At 40.9% G+C, this 20,691-nt stretch overlaps 2 protein-coding genes across 11 annotated transcripts in view; both read right to left on the reverse strand.

Moving 5' to 3' along the window:
* Nucleotides 1-2,561, reverse strand: part of kiaa1549lb (KIAA1549-like b) — a 38,664-nt gene extending 36,103 nt beyond the window's left edge. For 5 of the 7 annotated variants that reach the window (XM_026999486.2, XM_026999485.2, XM_026999484.2 and 2 more), the window contains exon 1: nucleotides 2,074-2,561. In XM_026999486.2, coding sequence (XP_026855287.2) covers nucleotides 2,074-2,293 — 220 coding nt within the window. In that variant the 5' untranslated portion in view covers nucleotides 2,294-2,561. Of the gene's footprint in view, nucleotides 1-961; nucleotides 1,011-2,073 lie in introns of those variants that run through there. The other 2 variants (XM_026999488.2, XM_026999489.2) reach the window with 2 other exon arrangements.
* A 3,216-nt stretch (nucleotides 2,562-5,777) lies between these two features.
* hipk3b (homeodomain interacting protein kinase 3b) overlaps nucleotides 5,778-20,691 on the reverse strand; it is a 31,358-nt gene continuing 16,444 nt past the window's right edge. Inside the window, exons 3-17 of one of the 4 annotated variants that reach the window (XM_026999492.2) lie at nucleotides 18,867-18,990; nucleotides 15,442-15,561; nucleotides 15,231-15,317; nucleotides 14,647-14,831; nucleotides 14,299-14,455; nucleotides 12,767-12,884; nucleotides 12,525-12,646; nucleotides 12,309-12,433; nucleotides 11,990-12,157; nucleotides 11,400-11,732; nucleotides 10,998-11,144; nucleotides 10,552-10,778; nucleotides 9,690-9,741; nucleotides 7,963-8,096; nucleotides 5,778-7,821 (exon numbers count right to left, since the gene is read on the reverse strand). In XM_026999492.2, coding sequence (XP_026855293.2) covers nucleotides 7,310-7,821; nucleotides 7,963-8,096; nucleotides 9,690-9,741; nucleotides 10,552-10,778; nucleotides 10,998-11,144; nucleotides 11,400-11,732; nucleotides 11,990-12,157; nucleotides 12,309-12,433; nucleotides 12,525-12,646; nucleotides 12,767-12,884; nucleotides 14,299-14,455; nucleotides 14,647-14,831; nucleotides 15,231-15,317; nucleotides 15,442-15,561; nucleotides 18,867-18,990 — 2,611 coding nt within the window. In that variant the 3' untranslated portion in view covers nucleotides 5,778-7,309. Of the gene's footprint in view, nucleotides 7,822-7,962; nucleotides 8,097-9,689; nucleotides 9,742-10,551; nucleotides 10,779-10,997; nucleotides 11,145-11,399; nucleotides 11,733-11,989; nucleotides 12,158-12,308; nucleotides 12,437-12,524; nucleotides 12,647-12,766; nucleotides 12,885-14,298; nucleotides 14,456-14,646; nucleotides 14,832-15,230; nucleotides 15,318-15,441; nucleotides 15,562-18,866; nucleotides 18,991-20,691 lie in introns of all 4 variants that reach the window. The other 3 variants (XM_026999491.2, XM_026999494.2, XM_026999493.2) reach the window with 3 other exon arrangements.

The raw sequence follows: 20,691 nt of genomic DNA on the forward strand, positions 1-20,691 counted from the left end.
GTATGCTAATTAAAAGGTCATGCTAATCATGCTACCACTAGCATTTTCTCAGCTATTGTTATTATTATGCATGCATGCAGTGTGCCTGACCAACTCTTTAGCTATCCATGCAAATACCTGGCAAGGATTATACCGAGCTGACATTTAGACTTGTGAACAAAAATATATTGATTATATAGAGTAAAGTTGAGATTATTACAAAAGATGAGACGATCATGTTTATATGTAAACAGACTGCCACTTAAGTGAGCGAAGTTTATTTTGGACAAAATCTTTTTCACTGTTCACCCAAGCGATAATCTAATTGGAGGTTGTAGTTGAGAAAAAAGGGGTGGAGTTAAGTGCAGACAAACATAAATCCCTGACATGACCATGCCAAAGAAAAGTGGCATTACCCCTTTAACATTTTTCCTTTTAACATTACATTTTCCATTTTAAACTTTTTAAAAATTATTTTGTATTTTCATTTTAGTGCAGTAACTCTTTAAGGGTAAAAGCTGCACACTAAACCTCCTTAATTATGCATCATATACTGGCAATGCTGTACAGTGGACCATACCATCCCACTTAGGGAGGAATGCTAAGAACCTGAATGTGTGCAGCTGATCAGGGTCCCTGTGTGGTGTGTGTCTTACTGTTACCCTGCCAACTCACTTCCTGGAAAGAATGCAGTCAGACAAGCTCTCAAGCATCCCTGGTACAAGTGGAATTTTGTCTTGAATATAACAATTCAAATTCAAATTATAGTTCAAAGGCTGGTACTTTTGTTAGTGTATCCCTTGAGTAGCATGTATCATTTCCGTGACTAGAGTATCACTTAATACCTATTCCATACTCTCCAAGTCTTTGTGAGTAAAACTATAAACCACAGACCACAAGGAAAGATTTAGCGTTAGTGCTCTGTCAATACCAAATCAAGTATGTTATAGTAATTAATATAACTGGATCTAATATAACTTACATCACAATGCAAACTTTCAGCAAATTGATCAAATGAGTTATTAAAGCACCTGTAAAATACAAAGGGACATAAAATGAATAGTTATCCATCAGATTTTCTCTATAATCAGCCCATTTCTGGCATGTCTCTAACACCTTCTCAGCACCATGACCCAGTTTTGCTGTGCCCTGCATACAGCTCTACTGTTCTGGAAACATACCAGCACTACCCCCATTAAGTTCTACATTAATATGCGCACATATACTTTTAATTTTAATATGAATGAACGTCAATACCCCCATCCCCCTCCAAACTAGTTAATAGCGCTACCAAGTAGTGGCTCTACCAAGTACCTGGCTCTACCTCTACTATTTCCTCGCTCAAGAGCAGAAGACTGAACCGAAATGATTAAAATCCTCTTAGGCTGAATTAGGCGTGTTAGAGCTCCCCCCGAACTCAGACAGAAAACCAATGGTTCCTAAATTTATATCCACATATATAACTGTGTGGATGCATGCATGAAAACGTTACCGATCAGTCGTCCTACTCGAAAAGTCAACCGCGTTCGGTAGGCTAACTTGAAAGAACAAAGGAGTGGTGCAACCTCGCGCAGGATTGCAGACCCTGTCCACGCGCCTACGCGCAGTAGTGAAGCTTGTACCCTTTCCTCTCGCTTTGCGCACTCCCACGCCGTGCCGTGTCAATAACTAGGCTAGGAAATGATAAGCGCTGCGTGTATAGATTTGGGATAAACGCTTTAGGCATGAACATGAAGCATATACAGAAGAAAAAACAACTGAGACTTATCTTGACAGCGCATGATATGAACGTGTTATACGTACAAGAGCGTGCGGGATACGGAGAACTCAAAAGAACTTGCAAGAGCAAAGTGTCCTGAGGCCTACTGTATTTTTTTCCCCAGCAAATAACGATTAGGTGTTCTTATATCAACTATCCTTGAACATTTTGTAAATCAATCGGGTCTAGGTATTTAATAACCTATTCACAAAGCGAAGATGACCATTTGGCAGACTTTAGATAATGGGTGATTATAATAAAAAATAAATTAAAAAACCCACAAAAATGTATTATGTCTGTCCAACAGTATCATGAAAAACCAGAATTGACCTTACCATTGAAAGCAAGCGTGTTCTGCAGTAGAAGTAGCACTATTCCAACGAATAACAGTCTTTTACAAACCATCCCTCCCACACCCGTTTCTATCTTGGTTTTCCATAGGCATCCACCCGTTCTCGTACCTATACGCTCCCTGGAGCGCCAGGTGCGGAGGTTCCGTCTGCAATTACGAAATCTGTAAAAATCTTCTCGTGCACTGCTCATACAGGAAGCCATTTGGGTTTCCAGAGATTGGGTTCCTTTTTCAGTCGTGAATAAGACATCTGTCCGATACGGGAGTCAACCAAACCTTCCACGGTCCTATCTGTGATGCCCGTGCCTCAGTGGCAGCATAGACAGTGAACATTTGGGAGCTGTCTTCGCTGAATGCTCAGTCCGCACTGTACAAGCACCACTGCAGTGATTGTCCACACGGCCGGGATTTTGCAGTTTTAATCAGCTCATTGTCTTTAACACGTCTGCTGTGACAATTGTTCGACTCCTGTTCAAAAACTGACAGCGTAGATTTTTATAAAATAAATCACTTATCCTAGCTTGCCTAATGCAATGCAAAAATTCTGAAGAAAATACTAGTTTTCTAGTACTTTATCGGGGAATTTGCGATCTCTTGTGGAAAACATAACAAACTACATCTATGTCGCAGACGTGACAGTCATGCCTGATTGAATTTTTTTTTTTTCTGTGTACATGCAGGAATAATTGTGAATCAAGAGTCTCTAAATCCGTGCATGCTCCCATACCGATTGTCAATAATTGAAGAGCACTCTTCTGAGTCTATTTGAAATAAGTCGCAAAACACCAAACAATAAGGAACCTATTACTGCAACTTTTCACTGAATCTAGCATGAGTTTAGGAACTGATCTCCATATATTTAAAAACTACTCATTCCTAAAAACGGATGAGGGACCTGACAAAAGAAAATAGTTTGTCAGTTTTCTCTCTGGCTAATGACAGATGAGTAAAACACAAGTACAGAGATTTATTATTATTATTTTTTAATTCAAAGTGAATCTTGACAATACACCATAAATTCTTATTTTGACACTCACCAAAATAGTCACCTGGAAAACCCGCTTTATGTGACAAAGTTGAGAAAGCTTGGTCACATCTAAATCACTGAGAACTAGAGAGGATACACTATCGCAAACTGTAAAGACATTACATCAGAGGGTTACATTTTCCCAGTCCTCATACTGTCAAATATTGCACAGTGCAATTGCTACATGGCAAATTAGCGTAGCATCAAATCAAACAAGCAAATGAAATTAAAAGGAAATAAAAGCCACAAAATCTACAAGTATTTCAACAGTAACAGGTTGAATTGTTATTGAATAGAATTTAAAACAAGACTATAACTTGCAGTATGAATTAACTTGTGAAAGAGATTGTGAAACTGAAAGAAAAAAACACATTATAATATGCATACTGAGAGTTGATTTCAGGCTTGAACAGTAGTAGTGTAAGATTAGTAGAAAGACCCTGAATTAACTTACTGAGAGTATATTTCCAACAACCCATATAAAACAATGACAGCAACGTATACATAGCGATTAAAAACAGCAGTGTTCATGTTTATTGTATGCTTTTATAAAAGAGTGCAGAAGGGGAAAAGGGAAAAATGTTATAGTAAGTGAATTAGAAGAATGAGTACAGTCAATTCTGCATGAACACTGGAGATTATATGTAGGCATATTTGCTGGTGAATGCCATTTCACAGGGATCGAAATGCAACAATTTTATCTCACACATGTACTCAATACTTTAGCTCCATTTCTCCTAGCAACAGCTATGTGGAAGAATAGTGTAGAATAGACTGTGGATGAATCAACTTTGTTTCCTTTTGAGAACTGTGTAAATTATACATGTACTTTGACTGCACATTCACTGATGAATGGACAGACAAATCCACTCTCTCAAAGAGCCGTAGCACTTTTATTAGCGATACAGCACTGGCTTGCAAAAGATGTGGTACGTGTGTTGTAGCGTGCACCATGGGAAAATAACACCTTGACTTTCATCAGATAAACTCTGACTTTAAGCAGTATTTTGATCCCTGGAATGGAAGGTTAAACTGCCATTTTACTCATGCGGCCTGGTCGATTGGTGTAGTGGGTACACAAGTTATTTTTGCAATGTGGCTCATGTAATCTCCTCAGTCAAGGCACACATACAGTGTTGGGCACACTGTTTTCAAAAACACTAGGCAACATAAAACGGTACATGACCATGGGAGGGAAGGTTAATAAGAGTCATTGATTCTTGTAAATAGGGTCTTCTCTCTTCTTCCTTAAGTTATTTATTGGCTCCCTGTACTGTAATTTCATTACAGTTGTTGATTGTGATAAGACACATTTTAATGTTTCAATGACTTCAAGCAAAAGTGATCTCATAATACACACACACACACACCTCTATCTATCTACACACACACATATATATATATACATATATATATATATATATATATATATATATATATATATATACATATATATACACACACACACACACACACACACACACACACACGTGTGCGTGTGTGTGTGTATATGTATAATATATATAAAATTACACACACACACACACACACACACGTATAAATTAATTACACACAAATTAATTAATTACTTAATTAAAACACTGGATTTTCATTAATTCATGGTGAACCATAACCAGGACTATCCCGCATATTAGTCAAGTGCTTAATATTATGAGGTGAAAGGGAGAACCTATTTCCTTTGACATTGGTGTTTAAAAGCATTCAGGCAGAAAAAAAAAAAAATCCAAATCAGATATTAATTCGTGTCATAATTGAAAAAGTTAAATCAATTCTGCAAGCTATTACCTTACTAGTCAACATGATATCGAAAAGTAAACAGGAAAATTAAGTTACACTGATACATCCGTTATAATGCAGTGATGATCCGGAACGGTTAATGAAGTAAAATACTGATGTAAAACACCAACCCACAAAACAGGAACAAATGCAACTCATTATCAGCAATACAGTAGTTACACTGACACTCCAAACATGTAAGCAAAACTATTAAAACAAAACCCACTTCTATTTCAGGTAATATAGAACTATACAAATATACGAACGCAGATATAAACTAAGAAAAATCACCTAATTTCACAGCTATTTGAAGTGGCAATCATTATATAGCAGCTTATCTATGATACATTCAAGATAGATGATACGTCTTATTACTTGCTCAAAAAGCTAAACATAACCTAAGCCATATTTCAAATACAATTTTGAAATTTACCCCATGACTATAATTACTACAGTATATGTGAGGTCTATGCAGGGAGAGTAGCTACCTTGCTCAGAAAATGAATTACAGTCTTTGGTGCTGCACAAGCAACTTCATTTTGAAAGTAAAGACAAAGATATACACGACTAGCAAAATTAACTGAGGAGTAAAAAGCACAAAGCATACATAATATCTCCCTGACGGAATGTATAAAATAAGCAGTCGACATCAATAGGCATTGAACAAATTACATAATACAGAAAATGAAATAGAAAAGAAAAAGCCACACAGAACTCTTCCACACATGCATAAATGAGAGGATTGCACACGATAACCTCACACCTCATCAAGCTTCTGCACTAAATAGTCTATATCCTTTTTTTTTTACACACACACACACACACACACACACACACACACACACACACACACACACACACACACACACACACACACACACACACACACACACACACACACACACTATACTGCACGGTCTCTTCAGGCTAAGATGAATCCATACAAGAATCAAAGGCTTATTTGCATTTTTGTCTTCACCTAGTCAAAGCCATGCCCACTACATTTCTACACATCTAGAAAGAATAAAAAACAACCCAGTCAAACAAGAAAATAAAAATAAAAACAGACATCAGAAAAATCAACAACTATTTAGATTGTATTGCAGTTTCATTAAACAGTACAAATACTGTTAGTAGTAAGAGGTTTTACTAAATAGAAATTGATTATCAAACATTACGCAGAATTCAATGCTTACTCATTGTACACTAGTTCATTTGGGGAAGGTAACAAAAACGAATATTGAAACTGAACAGCAAGCATTCGCTACAGCAAAAGCATGCCATCCTCTGCTTATGGAACAAAAGTAACTGTCTACTTCTCAAATATACACTGCATTAAAAAATAAAGCACTGCCTATTGCAGGGCATTATATCCATGCCAATTTATGCATGAAAGAATACACCTGTGCGTATACATAATACATACAAAGAATGCATGGACTGATACGAATTTCAAGTGCTGCAGTCCACTACATTTTTACACACACACACACACACACACACACACACACACACACACACACTTTCTCTCTCATTCATTTTTTATATATATATATATATATATGAATGAGAGAGAGTGAGAGAGCGAGCGAGCGAGAAAATATGAATAAGATGAATTAATGTAAGTAGTAACAAACAACTTCAAATATTTAAGGCACTCTGGCTGGGGACAAATTTAAACAATGCAGCGTGTCATGACAGTAACATTAACAGCAACATCTAGGCATCTCTTCGATCAACATTTGCAGCTCATGCAAGAACACATGCACCGTGAGTAACACCCACTTCTCTAATCCATGACTCAACACTGAAAACATCAATGACACCAGGAAAAGTACAAATACTTGAAACGCACAGAACATCACAACGTGGACACATGTGTATGTTGGCCATGGCCAGGATACTGGGGTGGCTTTACAAACGAAGATGTGTCTTGCACAAGTTACAAGGCATTATAGAAAAATAGATTAGGGCCCAAGGTTCATCATGTGATATTTTTTTTTGTCTTTTCGGCACCTTCTGTTATTATTAACCTGTTTTTAGGAGCACTCATTTGAAAATCTGGTGTGAAGGTATACAAAATGTGCAAAACACACTACGTTTTCCATTAACCATCCACTTATATATTTCCCACACTTGCTTTTTCTATGCTTTTTTTTTACCAACTTGCCAAATGCCTTCAAAAATTCTTTTTTTTTTTTGTTTTGTTTGTTTGTTTTTGTTAAAGCTCAAAGTTCAATTGCACTCGAGTTTACATGACCCAGAAAAATAGTTTGCTTTCTCTCTTGTGCCATGGCTTTGGGGATGAAAACCAGATGTTTTGTGGTTCCTATAAGGGGTCCAGCTATAGGTCCAAGGTCCAAAACTAGGGAACTGTGCAGGCAGGCTGCCCCCTTCAAGTGAGCCAAGAAGCATGCCTCAGATGTATGGGTACTGACTGAGTTTGGTGGGACTGAGGGGGAAGCCTGTGTATGCGGGTGAGGCAATGTAGGAGTGTGGGGGGAAGAGGGGCTTGAACTGGCCCTGGGGGTGGAGGGTTGGTGATGGTAGCAGGCGGGGGTTGAGACCCACAGTGACCTGGTGCACCAAATGTCCGGCTGGATGGGACAGGCTGTAGGCTGGCTGAAGAACATGACTCCGTGTGGCTCCAGGGGAGGCCAGAAGGTGTGCCATAGGGGCAGCTGTCACCAAAGGACCTGAAGGGGGGTAAGAGAGCAGGGTGTGCTGGGCATGGGGGTGGGGGTGGACACCCAGGTGTGGAGGAGCAGGGTGGGCCGTAGTGTGGGTGGGGCTTCCATGTTGTAATGTGAAGGTGTGGCCATGTACTGTAGGTGGGATGAAGGCCTGAGGTCGACGGTGGCTGTAGTTGCCATTCCACTCCTGGTGGGAGGAGCTGTAATGTTGGACCTTAAGTCAGAGAAATGGGGTGAATTAAACCAGTAGCAGTTCACTTCAACACTGAAGTGCTGAACTCATGATATTAGCTAAATGAGATGCAGCAGCCTTAAAACAGGAAATCTTAAAATAACTTATTAGTTCAAAACTGACCTGTCCAAAAGCAGGTGGAGGCAGCTGGGGCTGTGGTCCGGAGGTGACCTTCTGCTGCCGGTTTAGGAGTGCTGTGGGGGCGTGCTGGGTCTGTCTGCCTGTACCTGTGCGCCCTTTGGACAGGAATGACGACTCTAGCACAGCGAAGAAGGAAGAGTTACATGCCAACACACTTGTGTTTTTGTGCAAGTCTGTGCTTTATTGCATTCCTCCTAACTTGTAACTGCATTCCTTTCATACTAGTTTCAAATGTAGTTACTGAATAATATGCCCTAATGCACTAATAACTAAACATGGACTTTGAGGACCTTTTTATACAAAAAGATTTGTATAAAATTAATCTAGGATATGTACATAAAGAACTGCTTGACAAATTAGCTTTTTTTTAAAAGAGATGCTAATCAGGATCTGAAAGGAATCAACTAGCCAAGATCATTTTTATATAAAGCTGCAGGTGGCAATATCTAAAAATATACAATTCAAAGCAGAATAGTGCACAACTAAGCTTTCAAGTCTGAATTAGATGCTTACATGTGTTAAAGTTGAAGGGTGTTTCTTAAAAAGCAAAAGGTTGAACCTGTGTTCTGCATGCTAAAGCCAGCTTTGAACTTGAATAATAAGGAAAAGAGTATCCACAAAAGCAACAAAAAAAGGCTGGCTCTGTGTCAGTAAGATTGTCAGTAAACAAAAATCACAAATGAACAGAAGGGAAAGATAAAATTTACACAATTTTCCACTTAGCCTAAATATATAGTCAATTACCTAATACATGTTTGTGGTCTATTGTAGCTAAAATGCAATAAAATCTTAGCAAATCTTTTCCATAAATACATGCCCAAACCTTCAAATACTTCAAACAACAGTGTTAAGATACATAACATCATTATAAAGGAAATTATTTTATAGAATAGGATGGATAGTCCTTAGTCTAATTTTTAGCATAGATTTTTGATTATCATCTGCATAACTTCAGATAATATATTTGTCATTAATCTTTAGAAAGTCGAGGTAAGAAATGACACTATGTGCTAAGGAAAAGAAGTGAATCCAGTTAACCAGGTGGCTGTCCTTACAACATAACTATGCAGTGAGGTTTCATTCATTTTTACAGGTAACCAAGCTATTCTGTGTCCTAAACCATACCCTCAAGTCTATGAGGCTCACTAGATGCTGTTTGAGGCAAACATATTTGTGTATCTGTGTGTAAAAACACATTTACAGTAATGATATTGGGCAATAGACTTCCATTACTAGTTAGCTACTTTAACATATAAATGCAACACATCTTGGCTGATTCATTACAGTTGGGATAAGTTGGAAATCACATTTTAATTTTCTTGGAACCATTCCTCCAAGTCAATTCAGCACTGTGAATAATCTCCACTCTGTTAAATAACCAATCTGGGAGGGTGAAGGACAGCACATGGTACAGCTGCAATTCAAACACAGATTGCAGCTGTTCAGGGTATAAATAGCTAAATATAATTGGTGTGTAATGCATTACCTGATTAATCACTGGTCATGGGATTAATCTGTTATAACCTGAAAACAACTTCCCAGACTCATACATAAATATACATAAACAGGTGTTAATGCAGGATATACAGTATATGTAACCAAGATGGTACAGAAAAAGGAACTAGTAGGAGTGTGTACAGAAAGGAAAACACTGCACTCAGAATTTCATGTCAAGTAGAGTGACTGATCGGAGCAGCACCCACAATCACCTGTACGAGCTTCTTTGACCTACTATAGCTGCATAATCCAGAGGTATGCGACCTGAAAACAGACATGAGCAGTGACTGCAAAGCTGACCCACTTCCTGTCTGAGTTCAACACTTGGGGTCAGAGCTGTGACGGAAGAACTGGACTCATCGGTTTAAAAGTCCAGTATTATAAATCATAAATCAAAGCACCTCAAGTTATATATAAACTTGTGCATATTCCATTTTTATCTACTGCGTTAAAAAAAAAAAAAGGTTATTTATTTCAACATTACTTAATGTAAAACAACACTAAGAGAGCTACTTCCTTATCTAGCTTTCTGTGCAATTATTTTGCAAGAATGCTAGAATTAACACACTTAATACAACCAGCTACGTTCTTCTCAAGATACTGTTGTGCTGGACTAAGGCAAATTATTAGTGGAACTAAACTTGGTATGAAAGGTGAGTGTCATCTCTTTTACATCTTCCTCGTTCAGCAAACCTACAAGCCTTGTGATTTATTTGTTACCTCTTTTTTCACTGCACAGTAATATATACACAAGTTTCACTGGCTAGTGTCCATCAGTGACTAGTAGTGCTACTGAAATCGAATGTTTGTTTTTTTTTAAAGTACAAATTTTACAGTGAGTCCTCCTGCACTGTCAACATTTATAAAATAACTAAATTAAATGAATAAATAAATCTGTTATACAATTTCACAGAAACTGTTTTGAGGTTAATGTGATTTTAATCTTCTTTAAGCTATTTAAAGACCATATTACAAGACAAACACTCCAGAACATATTTTCTTCTTAGACCAATACAAACAAACAAAAAACAAACACACACAACAAAACCACACCCCACTCTTTTCTGGGTTTACCTGTTCTGGCTACGGGTTCGTTGTTGTTGTGCACTCTCATGGGTGGGACCACCATAGTCCGTACGGGTGGTTTGCCTGATTCCACCTCCGTGGAAGCCTTGCAGTTCTGATTTCCATCCGTTACATAGCGGCTGTCCAGGAAAGGGCTGTCTACTTGACCGGAGCAATCGGAGGCAGGTGAGCCATCCACCGTGTCACAGCCACTCTCTCGCTCGTCATCAGACATGCTGCACAGAGAACAGCACAAATGCCTCACACACACACAACTAAAACATAACTCTCCAACATACAGAGACCAGTAAAGTCCATAAAACCCTGCTGAGTGTGATGGCAGAACACCACAAAACTCAAAAGGAATCTACTTTTGTAGCATTATAAGTAAGTGACACATGAATGACGTGTATAAAAATGCCGTAAGATGACCGTGTGTGTGTGTGTGAGAGAACCTGTTGGGCCTCTTGCAGGGTGAGGTGCTGGACTGCACCGAGGCTGAAGAGCTTGTACTGAGGCTGGAGTCCGGGCTGCTGAGAGAGCACACACGCTCCATGTTCAGAGTGTTCTGACATGCTTCACACTCTGGACTGCCTTTGCACCTACCACACACCAACAAACAGAGCCAAGTCATATCTTCTAAAACACTGACTCTCACTTTTTTCAACTCACTACAGATCACAAACCAGTTCCTACTGTGGTAGGAAAAGCACAGTATAAGTGACCTCTGTAAATGTCCCTTGATCAAAGTCGTTAGGGCACAGGTTAATGTAGTCACTGCGGTATTAAACTGATTATATGGCACCATGTAAACTATGGTTGGTGCTGTGTGAAATAGATGCATCTTGAGGACTTACTCTAGTGAATGCCTCTGTGCTCCATGCACATCTTCATCATCTGTGTCACTGCTGATGCTGATCACACTACTGGTTGGGCTCGGTGTGTCCGCTATTGTAATAGCTTGCCTCTGCTTCTGAGACATGTCCAGTTCATTCGGCTCTGGCTCCACCTTACAGCACACAGACTCCTCTTCCTCCTGCACCGACTGTAACTCCGCCTCCACCGTGCACTCTGGTGGCGGGCAATGATCTTTCACTTCCCCCTGTTCCTCTGGGTTTTTTCCATTCTCAGTTGTCTTTGGGGACTGGCAGGTGGAGTTCTGGGTGTTGCTGTTGTGTAAGAAATTATTCCTAAAAGGAGAGGACAGCACTCGTGTGTTCATGACAGCACACGCTTGCAAACTTAAAATTTTTAAAAAGTCAGCCGTTCAAGTCAGTTTGGACAATTTAAAATGACACTAATGGCTTGCTTTTTTAAGATGTACATGTAAATACTACAGTCATGGAAGAAAAAAAACACACATAAGGATACATATATAAATATAACAGTGGTGGACAGGTTGAGTCCTTAATGCATAACCTAGGCTAGCCATAATGCGAAGACTAACCTGTTTCCACAGAGTTTATTTCTCTTGTTAGCAGCTGGCTGTGGCCACACCACATGAGCAATACCTATGCTAATTGGCTGGTGTGCGGACATGGCCATTTGGCTGGTTAGGAGTGGCTGGGGGTGGGGCATTATGGTGTTGTAATGGTTACCATGAGGACGAACTTTCCTGCAGCGCATGAGTGAGGAGAGAGAACAAAAGGAAAGCAATTATAAAACTGAAAAAACACCAAGTTACCAAACAAAGTCAAAACTCCAAACGGGCTGAAGAATGAGAGACAGGATGGTCAGAATGTGAACATTGAGTGGTCTGCACTCACCCCCAGTCTGCTAGTCTCTGTGGGCCTGCCACAGTGTCAGAGGCCAATGTGGTTGGTGGAGGGGCCACAGGGGTCACCTGCTGCCAGGCAGGTACCAGAATCTGCTGGGCTCGATTAGACCACGTCTGCTGCAAAGGAGAGAATGTGACAATATGCCATAATTAAAACAAAAACAAAAGAGGGGACTCTGAAATGCATGCACAGGAGTGTGTATACCTGAGTTATGACCCCTGGTCTAATCTGTAGAGGCTGGATGGCAGGAGCCTGGGTCACCAGGGGCACTGTGCTCTCCATTCGTACAGAGAATCCCACTGGCTTACTTGGGTTTGGGGGGAGGCCTGTCAAATGAAGGTACCGATATAAGATACTGTATAGATACCATTACTGGGAATAGTGGTGATGAATGTATTTTGAGTAAGCATTCTTAGCACACACACCCTGTCATGTAGTGTGTGTACCTTGTATGGTTGGGGGACAGAGGATCAGGGTTTGTTGAAAAGAGTCCCCAAACTGACCACTTCCTGTTTGTAGTGGGATACCAGGGTGCATGACAGAGGGAGCAGATGGAGCTAAAGGCTGCACAGTGCACACAGAGCCACATAACCATCTTTTAGTGTAGAGTATTTGAAGAACACAATATTACTAACAGTTCATTATATTTTTCTGTTGTTCGTTGTGTTAAAATATAATCAAATATTTAAACATTTTCTCTGCAGTGCACTGTAATCAAATGACCCACAGAGGGCAACATTGCAATTATAGACAATGCTTTTACATGAGGAGCAAAACCAAACAGACAGAAAGACACAGAAACCACAGACCTTGAGCTCAAAGTTCACTTACATCAGAGCAACACCAGAATAATCTGGGTTATTGAATTAGGACCATTAAGCTTTGGCAGCTCGAGCTGTGATCAAAAAGGACATGTGCAGACTGTGGCCGCTCTCAGTCATATAAGAACAAAGCTCTTTCACCTGCCTGAACCACTGGCCTGCCTTTTTCCATTTAAATCCTAAATGGAACCAATTACACTTTACAATCTGTACAGGCAAAGGCAATTTATGTGGGTCATTCTGACGCATGAGAGAGCACATGGGATCAAAAACCTTTCACTCTTAACCCAATAAACAAAACAATCGTGTTGAACTGTCAAAGCTTTAAAAAAGCAAGATGAAGTTGATGCAATCAAGCTTTTAAAAAAGCAAGATGAAGCTGATGCAATCAAAATTACTCAGGCTCTCATGAAATATTAAGAATGTAACGAAGACGGCATAAAAGCAAAGCTCTGTATCTGTGGGAGGTCAGCTCACTGAAGAGGCCCCCCCCCCCTTCTCCTTGGCAACCGAAGACTCTCCCTATGCTTCACTGACGTCAGGCAGCATTGCCATGACAATGACGCTGCCACGGAATAAGGTGACATTAGGTAGGTCTGGGGAAGGAACAACAGTGTGGAAGCAAACAGGGCGATTTACATCAGAGGATGTGATGAGAAGGCACAGAATGACATCTGCCCAGTCCAAGCCTATTGCTGAGGCCCCCCACCACCTCAGGCCCAGCAGCCATACAGAGACTCAGAGTAAACACAATGAGCAAGTTTGCTCTAATGCCCCAAGACTGGCCGCCACTTTTATCGAGCCATATGCTATGCAGAGGCTCAACCTAAGGCACAGCATGTCATGATGCTTCTAATTTAGCCATTTAAACGGAGCCAGCCTTGTTTTGAAAGCGAGTCACTGCTTGCGTTAAGTGAAACTCACGTCGCCCTCATCATGTTTCAGGGTAAGCTGTTGTTTATGGCCCATGTGTTTGGTTAAGCAAAGAAGCAGCCACCATGCACTGCATCATGAAGCAGTCTGGACTACAGGAAAGAGCGACGGCAAATGGAAAGCATTAAGAGTCGAAGATCAAACAACTGTGGGTGATTACATTTCATGAGAGCCTCTACTGAATTAGCAGCACTAAAATGTATGAGAGCAGGCAGCCTTCATACCTGAGTATGCACGCCAGCCATCTTGCTGAAGGGCACTGTGAGGTTGGGTGCTGATGTGGTGATGGGCCTTGCGAATGGAGCCTTGTTGCGGTTGATGGCCTCGTATGTGCCAGGACGTGACCGACAGGTGTCCATGATGTGGAAACAGGATTTGACACTGTGAGAAGCAAAAGAAACAGAGCAATCATTTTTCTTTCCATTATTATTTTAAAACTGAAGTATTGCTTTTATCATTACTAGAACACAATTCATCAGCTGGATCCTCTGATGTTTTAAAAGTTAAAAACAACTTGTGCTCGACAGACACATTTTTGATAGCACTTGTACCAATTCCGAAAAAGTGCTCACTGGTTACTATGAGGAAAGTCCAACAGATGCTGCATGGTGACAAAGGGATGGTCGAGGGCATCACTAGGCACTATTCTCTTTTCTGCATCTATTAACAACATCTTCTTCAGCAAGACCACAAATTCTCCACGGTCCACCTTTTCCGCCAACAGATCACTGCCTTCCAGATTCATCACTAAATTTACCTGGGAGGGAAATGGCAGGGAAATTAGTTGGTCACATTTTTAAAGATTTCATAAGTAACTGACTTCCAAACAAAATTACTAAAAAAGCAAGACTGGGATAGCTTGAAATGTGTAAGAAAGAACACCACTACAATTACAGTACAAACCTTTGGTAAGGTAAGCCTGTGTGACATTTTTAATCCATATTAAGTAACTTCCTAACTAGTTTGCAAAATTAGCAAGTTTACTTTTCTACTTCAAGATGACTAGATGAAGATGATGGTTTTTATATATATATATATATATATATATATATATATATATATATATATATATATATATATATATATATATTTATTTATTTATTTCAATTTTTGTATATGTGGTTTAAGCAGGGCTTCAGAAGCCAGCCATACGTACATGCGCAATATCATCCAAACTGCTGAAAATATACTTTCTGGCTTCTTTTGATTTCATTCCTGTTTCTGCTTCATGCTCCTCTGTTGACTAAAAAATAGAATAAAACAGCCATTGTATACACAGATTGTTATTCAGGAGCTAAGCCACTCCAAATGTGTATTTTGGTAGGGTGGCGTGTGTTCAGAGGGTGACCATGAAGTCTTCAGCTCACTTTCAGTCTCCATGCTGCATAAGGGGAATCTGACTCTCTGCAGAAGAAGCGTGACGTCTTAGTGCCCACATTTAACAAGTGCTCTCCTGGCAAGCCCTGTGTCTGGGAAATGTAGCGAATCTGAAGAGGGACACATGAAAAACAGCAGAGGGGGAGGAGAATTTAATTCTTAACCACACTTAAGTCACAGGATGGACCTTCCTATAACAGAGGGAAAATACACTTGGTCCTGAAAGGTGGATAGGTGGTTTTACTGATGCATTGCAAAATATACATATAATTTTTTTTTTCCTTCCTAGCTTTTTAGACATTTTTCAATGCAAATATATCAAACATAGTGAATTCAGAAAAAAAAAAGATGGTGAGTAACTCTTCTTTTAAACACTCCATAAAAAGTGTGGTTTGTCTGAAACCACTATGTCATACATTTTCTAATGTAAATATAATCAGGCAGAATCATCACAGAAACCAGTAAATGTGCACAATTATTGTATGCTGATGTTCTGTGTGTGACATGTGCACATATATGTAACAATGTGTCTGTGTCCATGTTGAGGAAACTATCAAGCGAGAAAGATAGAGAGAGAGAGCGCGAGCATGAGAGTGATCGATGTATGCAAAGCCTTGGTGTAGAGAGACGCATCTATTAGACACACAGTGTGATCAAAGAGCTCCAGAGGCAATATTCACACTGGCATTTCAGGGCTTTGTTCAGATGACCTTTGACCTCTGAGTTCTACATTGTTATGACTCATGCCAATAAAAACAAAAGGACGGCGGCTGGGTGAAATGCTGTTTCCTGAACAGGGCTGCAGACCACGAACCCATGGAGAAACAGTTGAGAATAAAGCAGGCTAAATACTCAAAATCAGATCTCCAAAAACAGATGCCATACAGTGACATGGTAAAGCAAAATGGCCTCGTTATTCTGAGAGGACTGTGCTTGAGGGCCTAGTGCTCTCCAGAAGCACAGGAATTCACAATTAAATTTTCCATTAAAATGTTTGGGTCTCTTGAGGCAACTGAACAGTTTAATGTGCCGAGTTCAGAGAAGCATCCACAGCATTTTATAGGCAAAAAATAAACCATTGTTAATAGCCCGACTGGTCTGACCAGGGTACAACTTGTGTATGCACACAAACTGCAGGCCAGTGGATGTCTACATTTTTGACTTTTCAGATAGATAATTTAAGCCATTTCTTCTGACAATCAACTCAAATATAAATCACAACTATCCTTCCATGAAAATAGTCAGGCCAGGATGCTGAGCAGGGAAAGAAATGGGCGTGAGCATTCCCGAGACGAATGTTTTGATTGGCGCAATGTGTACATGTTCAACAACAAGGAGCAAGGCCAAACAAGGGAGTGGATTCATCAACATTCCGATCTCTTACATCACCAGTCTCCAGCCTCCTACCCATAAGAGTCACTCTCATAAACAACTAAAAGGCATGTTCAAAAGCACTTTCCCCCTGCACCGAATCTTTAGCACTATTTGTTGTCTGACTAGTCATCAGTGTATGCATAGAGGAAAAGAGTAGTATGTTTGTGAAACTGTATGGATGAGTGCTTTTCATGTTCAATGTTCAACAGGCCATGGGTCTGTTTGCATAGAAAGGTGTGTTTGCGTAGATACTCTGGTTTAACAGCAACTCAAAATCTGCCTGCAGGCCTGAACCTGTAGAGGGAGGGAGAAGTAGCCATCAGACCGCAACGCGATGCGACAAACGTCCCCAAAATCTCCCACACACGAACACACACCCACCACATACAAACACAGAAGAAAGTTCTGTGCACAGAAACATGTAGATGATGGCACATTCCTGGGTCCAATTAGCTGCTTACTGCACTGCTAAAACATTGCTGTAAAACCAAGTTATGCATGCCTGCAAGATGAGAGGTTATGCTGCTAGTCCTATTAGAAGGTGTTCGGCTCTGCTATAAATACATTCTGCTGCCTGGGGTGGAACTAGAACCCCCACACCCACCCCCATGAAGGAGGAGCATGGGTAGTGGTGGGGGTTATCAGTAATGCCGTAGGTCAAAATCCTACCATGTACACCCTGCGCCCTGGCCTGACACTTCACACCTCTGTAGGTCAGGAGCCTTGCTAGGAAGATCAGACTTCACACATTAAATCAACATGTGTTTACTAATATGAGCAACACAACAAGGGAGGTTGGATTTTAATTTTAACAGCAGGCTACAAAAATACTTGATTAATGCGTCACACATCTAAAACAAGGATAATGAGAAATACCATACGCTTGGAACAGCCTAGGTTAGAATCTGAATGTCTGAGTCGATTTAAATTCAAATACAAAAGCCTATGTAGTGCTCTGGAAATCGTTCCAAAAATGAACTAGTGTGTGCGATACCTTATCTTCAGAAGCAATCATTGCACACATTTCAAGAAATGCACATCATGACAGTTCACCATGCTACACTACAAATCAAAACTAAATAAATCTGAACTCCTTTTTCTCCACCATCTCACTCTTTCACCATTCATTTTTATATCCTTCTTTTAGGATTTTCAAAGCATTGTAAATTATTTTCCCCTAGAAATGTTGAGTTTTCCCAAGTATCAACCTGGTATGAAGAATATGAAACAAATATCTTGTCTGGCAGTAAAAATATTTTGATCGCTGAGGAGTGGGCCTAAGATGCATTTTATAGCAGAACTCAGGATGGTATAAGACGGACTGGGTGCTGAGCTAGAGTGGCAGCACTAAGAGCTGACAGCTCCCCATGGCATGCTGGCATCCCAGTAGGTCTGGCAGAGATCCTTCACCTCGTTCTCCCTCTCTGGGTTGCTGGAGCTACTCTTCCCAAACCTTCCCTGGAAACAGTGTTCTAATCTGGGCCCGTTACTGCACATCCCTCTGCCTCAGTCTCATAAGCACACGTACCTAGTGAGGACACACTCCGACATACACAACGGCTCTAAAAGAGTCCCCATGGTGCCTCCAGGGGCCCGGCCCCCCAGCAGGAGGGGAGGAGCCCCAGAAGTCTCCAAAAAGAAAAGACGTTGCACCAAAAGCAGTCAATGTATGCTCTGAATACAAACAGGCACAGCCTGACACATTGCATGCGCGTCTGTGCTCCTGCGGCGCACACACACATACAGAGACAGCAGTGCAAACTCTTCTGTGGACTCTAGACAACATACCACAGCTCAGTGAATAACAGATGACGTAGGACAGAGAACGCGGGAATGTGTGAGAACTCACATCTGAGAGCTGACTTTCTAAGGAAGGTGAGGCCATCAGTTTGTGTTTGCACATATGCACGGACTCTGACATTCTGCAAAATGTCGAGGAGTGGTTTGAGCCCTACATCCAAAGTTTCCTTTACACATTGCTGTTCGCACAGGGCAGTGGGGACGACTGAAGGGTCTCACCAGCTGTGGTCAGGATAATTACCTGGTCGTACTCCAGAGCCCCAGGGTAGAGGGGCCAGCCCAGGAAAAGCTCAGCTATCACACAACCCAGCGACCACATGTCTATGGCTTCACAAAATGGCAGACCCAAAATGATCTCTGGTGCCCTGTGGGAGAGAAACACAAACAAGAAGTACATAGTTAGCTGAACACCCCATATTGATTCTCTTTAGGGAGGTGGAGAAAAAAAAAACAAAACAAAAAAACAAAAAAAACTCTGAAGAAGGTATGGCAACAAGACAGGACATGGTATTATAGGAGTGTTCAAGGATTTTTATGTAGTTTCCACAGGGTGGCACGACACAACAGGGCTATGTAGCACAACCCAGTACAACTGCACTGTTGCATTCACAATGGTGTCTGATTTATGCCTGAGTGAAGCAAGTCTACAGATGGCTCACCGGGTCAAAGTGAAGCTAGCTGTTGGTTGGATAAGTTAGATCTTTTTATGCAGGCTTAAGGTCGGTTTGTTCAGGTAACATTAGGACGTGTGTCAAGGATAAACAAGGATTACCATGCATAGTTAAGTCTATCATTTTGCGTCACTGTGGTCACGGTCAGGCAAGAAACCGTGGGGGTCGCTTTGCACCAGACACAGGGTGGCGATCCTGTTAAGCAACAGCTTGCGGGTACCACGTGATCTCAAGGGTGATGCTGCTCCAGTCGGTACGCTGGCCAGACTGCTCTGCGTATCTCAGGTTACACAGGTGTCACATTACTGCTGTAACCGTGGGCTGAAAACGGATCTCTGACAGGGCTCTATTACTGAAGCACAGCTGACCCGAAAACGTGCGCGCCTGACACACAAAAGATGAAGACACGCATGGCCCGGACTGGCCCCACTGCCCCACTCTGCCCTATACATCCTCCCACAGCTCCAGCTATACTCAGCACAAACACTTTGTCCTGCACCACTTGCACCAGAATGAGGGATTTCTTGTTTCTCTATATACTAGAAAAAAAGGTGTCTCTGGAGCGCAGCTGCAACAACTGCATAGCAGTGAAATAGTCAGCAGCCAGAAGGAACTACACGTGGTAATGATGAGATGAGCTTCTGAATTCTCCACAGGCTTTATACAAAACACAGAATGTGACCAGAAGTTGTTATATGAGGTAGAGTGTCTTCAAAATATTTGTGATTTTAATTAAAGTGATATCAAAACGTAAACAAAAAACACACAGGTCAAACACAATATTGAAGTAGACAAGTGCTACCTAAAATATTAGACAAATATTTCATGCTGAAAGAATTCCCTGTATTTTCATGTGAGCAGAGCTGAACCAAAGATTTCCATGGTGACCACATGGTAAAGACACATTGGTCCATGCCCACACGACAGAGAGGGGGAGGGAAAGAGAGGAGAGAATAGGCCAAGGGGGACATCACATTCCTACATGCTTGTACATACTGCACTACAACTCTCATTCCAAACATGGTGGCCATTTCTCAGACAGACACACAGATATGGCAGAGACCTTGAATACAAGGGACAGAACTACATTGCAGACCTTCCCTCAGTCCTTCAGCGCGAGTTATCATTTTTGTCTCAAGGACTAACTAGTGTGTGCTGTTTGGAAATATGCATGCAGCAGAAAGATACAGTGGGGGTGTGTATCTACTTCTCAAGCACTGTCATAGGAAAGAAAGATACTATACAGAGAACAGTCTGAATGAAATTGAGAGAATAGCAAAAGAAAAAGCCTGTTCTGTTTCTCAGAGAGGTCCATGGACACTGCTCATATTTGTGCGCTGAACCAGCTCATTTAATGCCATCAGGATGCAGTGATATAGTGTGAAATCTATTGAA

The sequence above is a fragment of the Electrophorus electricus genome, chromosome 4, assembly GCF_013358815.1.
Source record: "Electrophorus electricus isolate fEleEle1 chromosome 4, fEleEle1.pri, whole genome shotgun sequence".
Classification (NCBI taxonomy): domain Eukaryota; kingdom Metazoa; phylum Chordata; class Actinopteri; order Gymnotiformes; family Gymnotidae; genus Electrophorus; species Electrophorus electricus.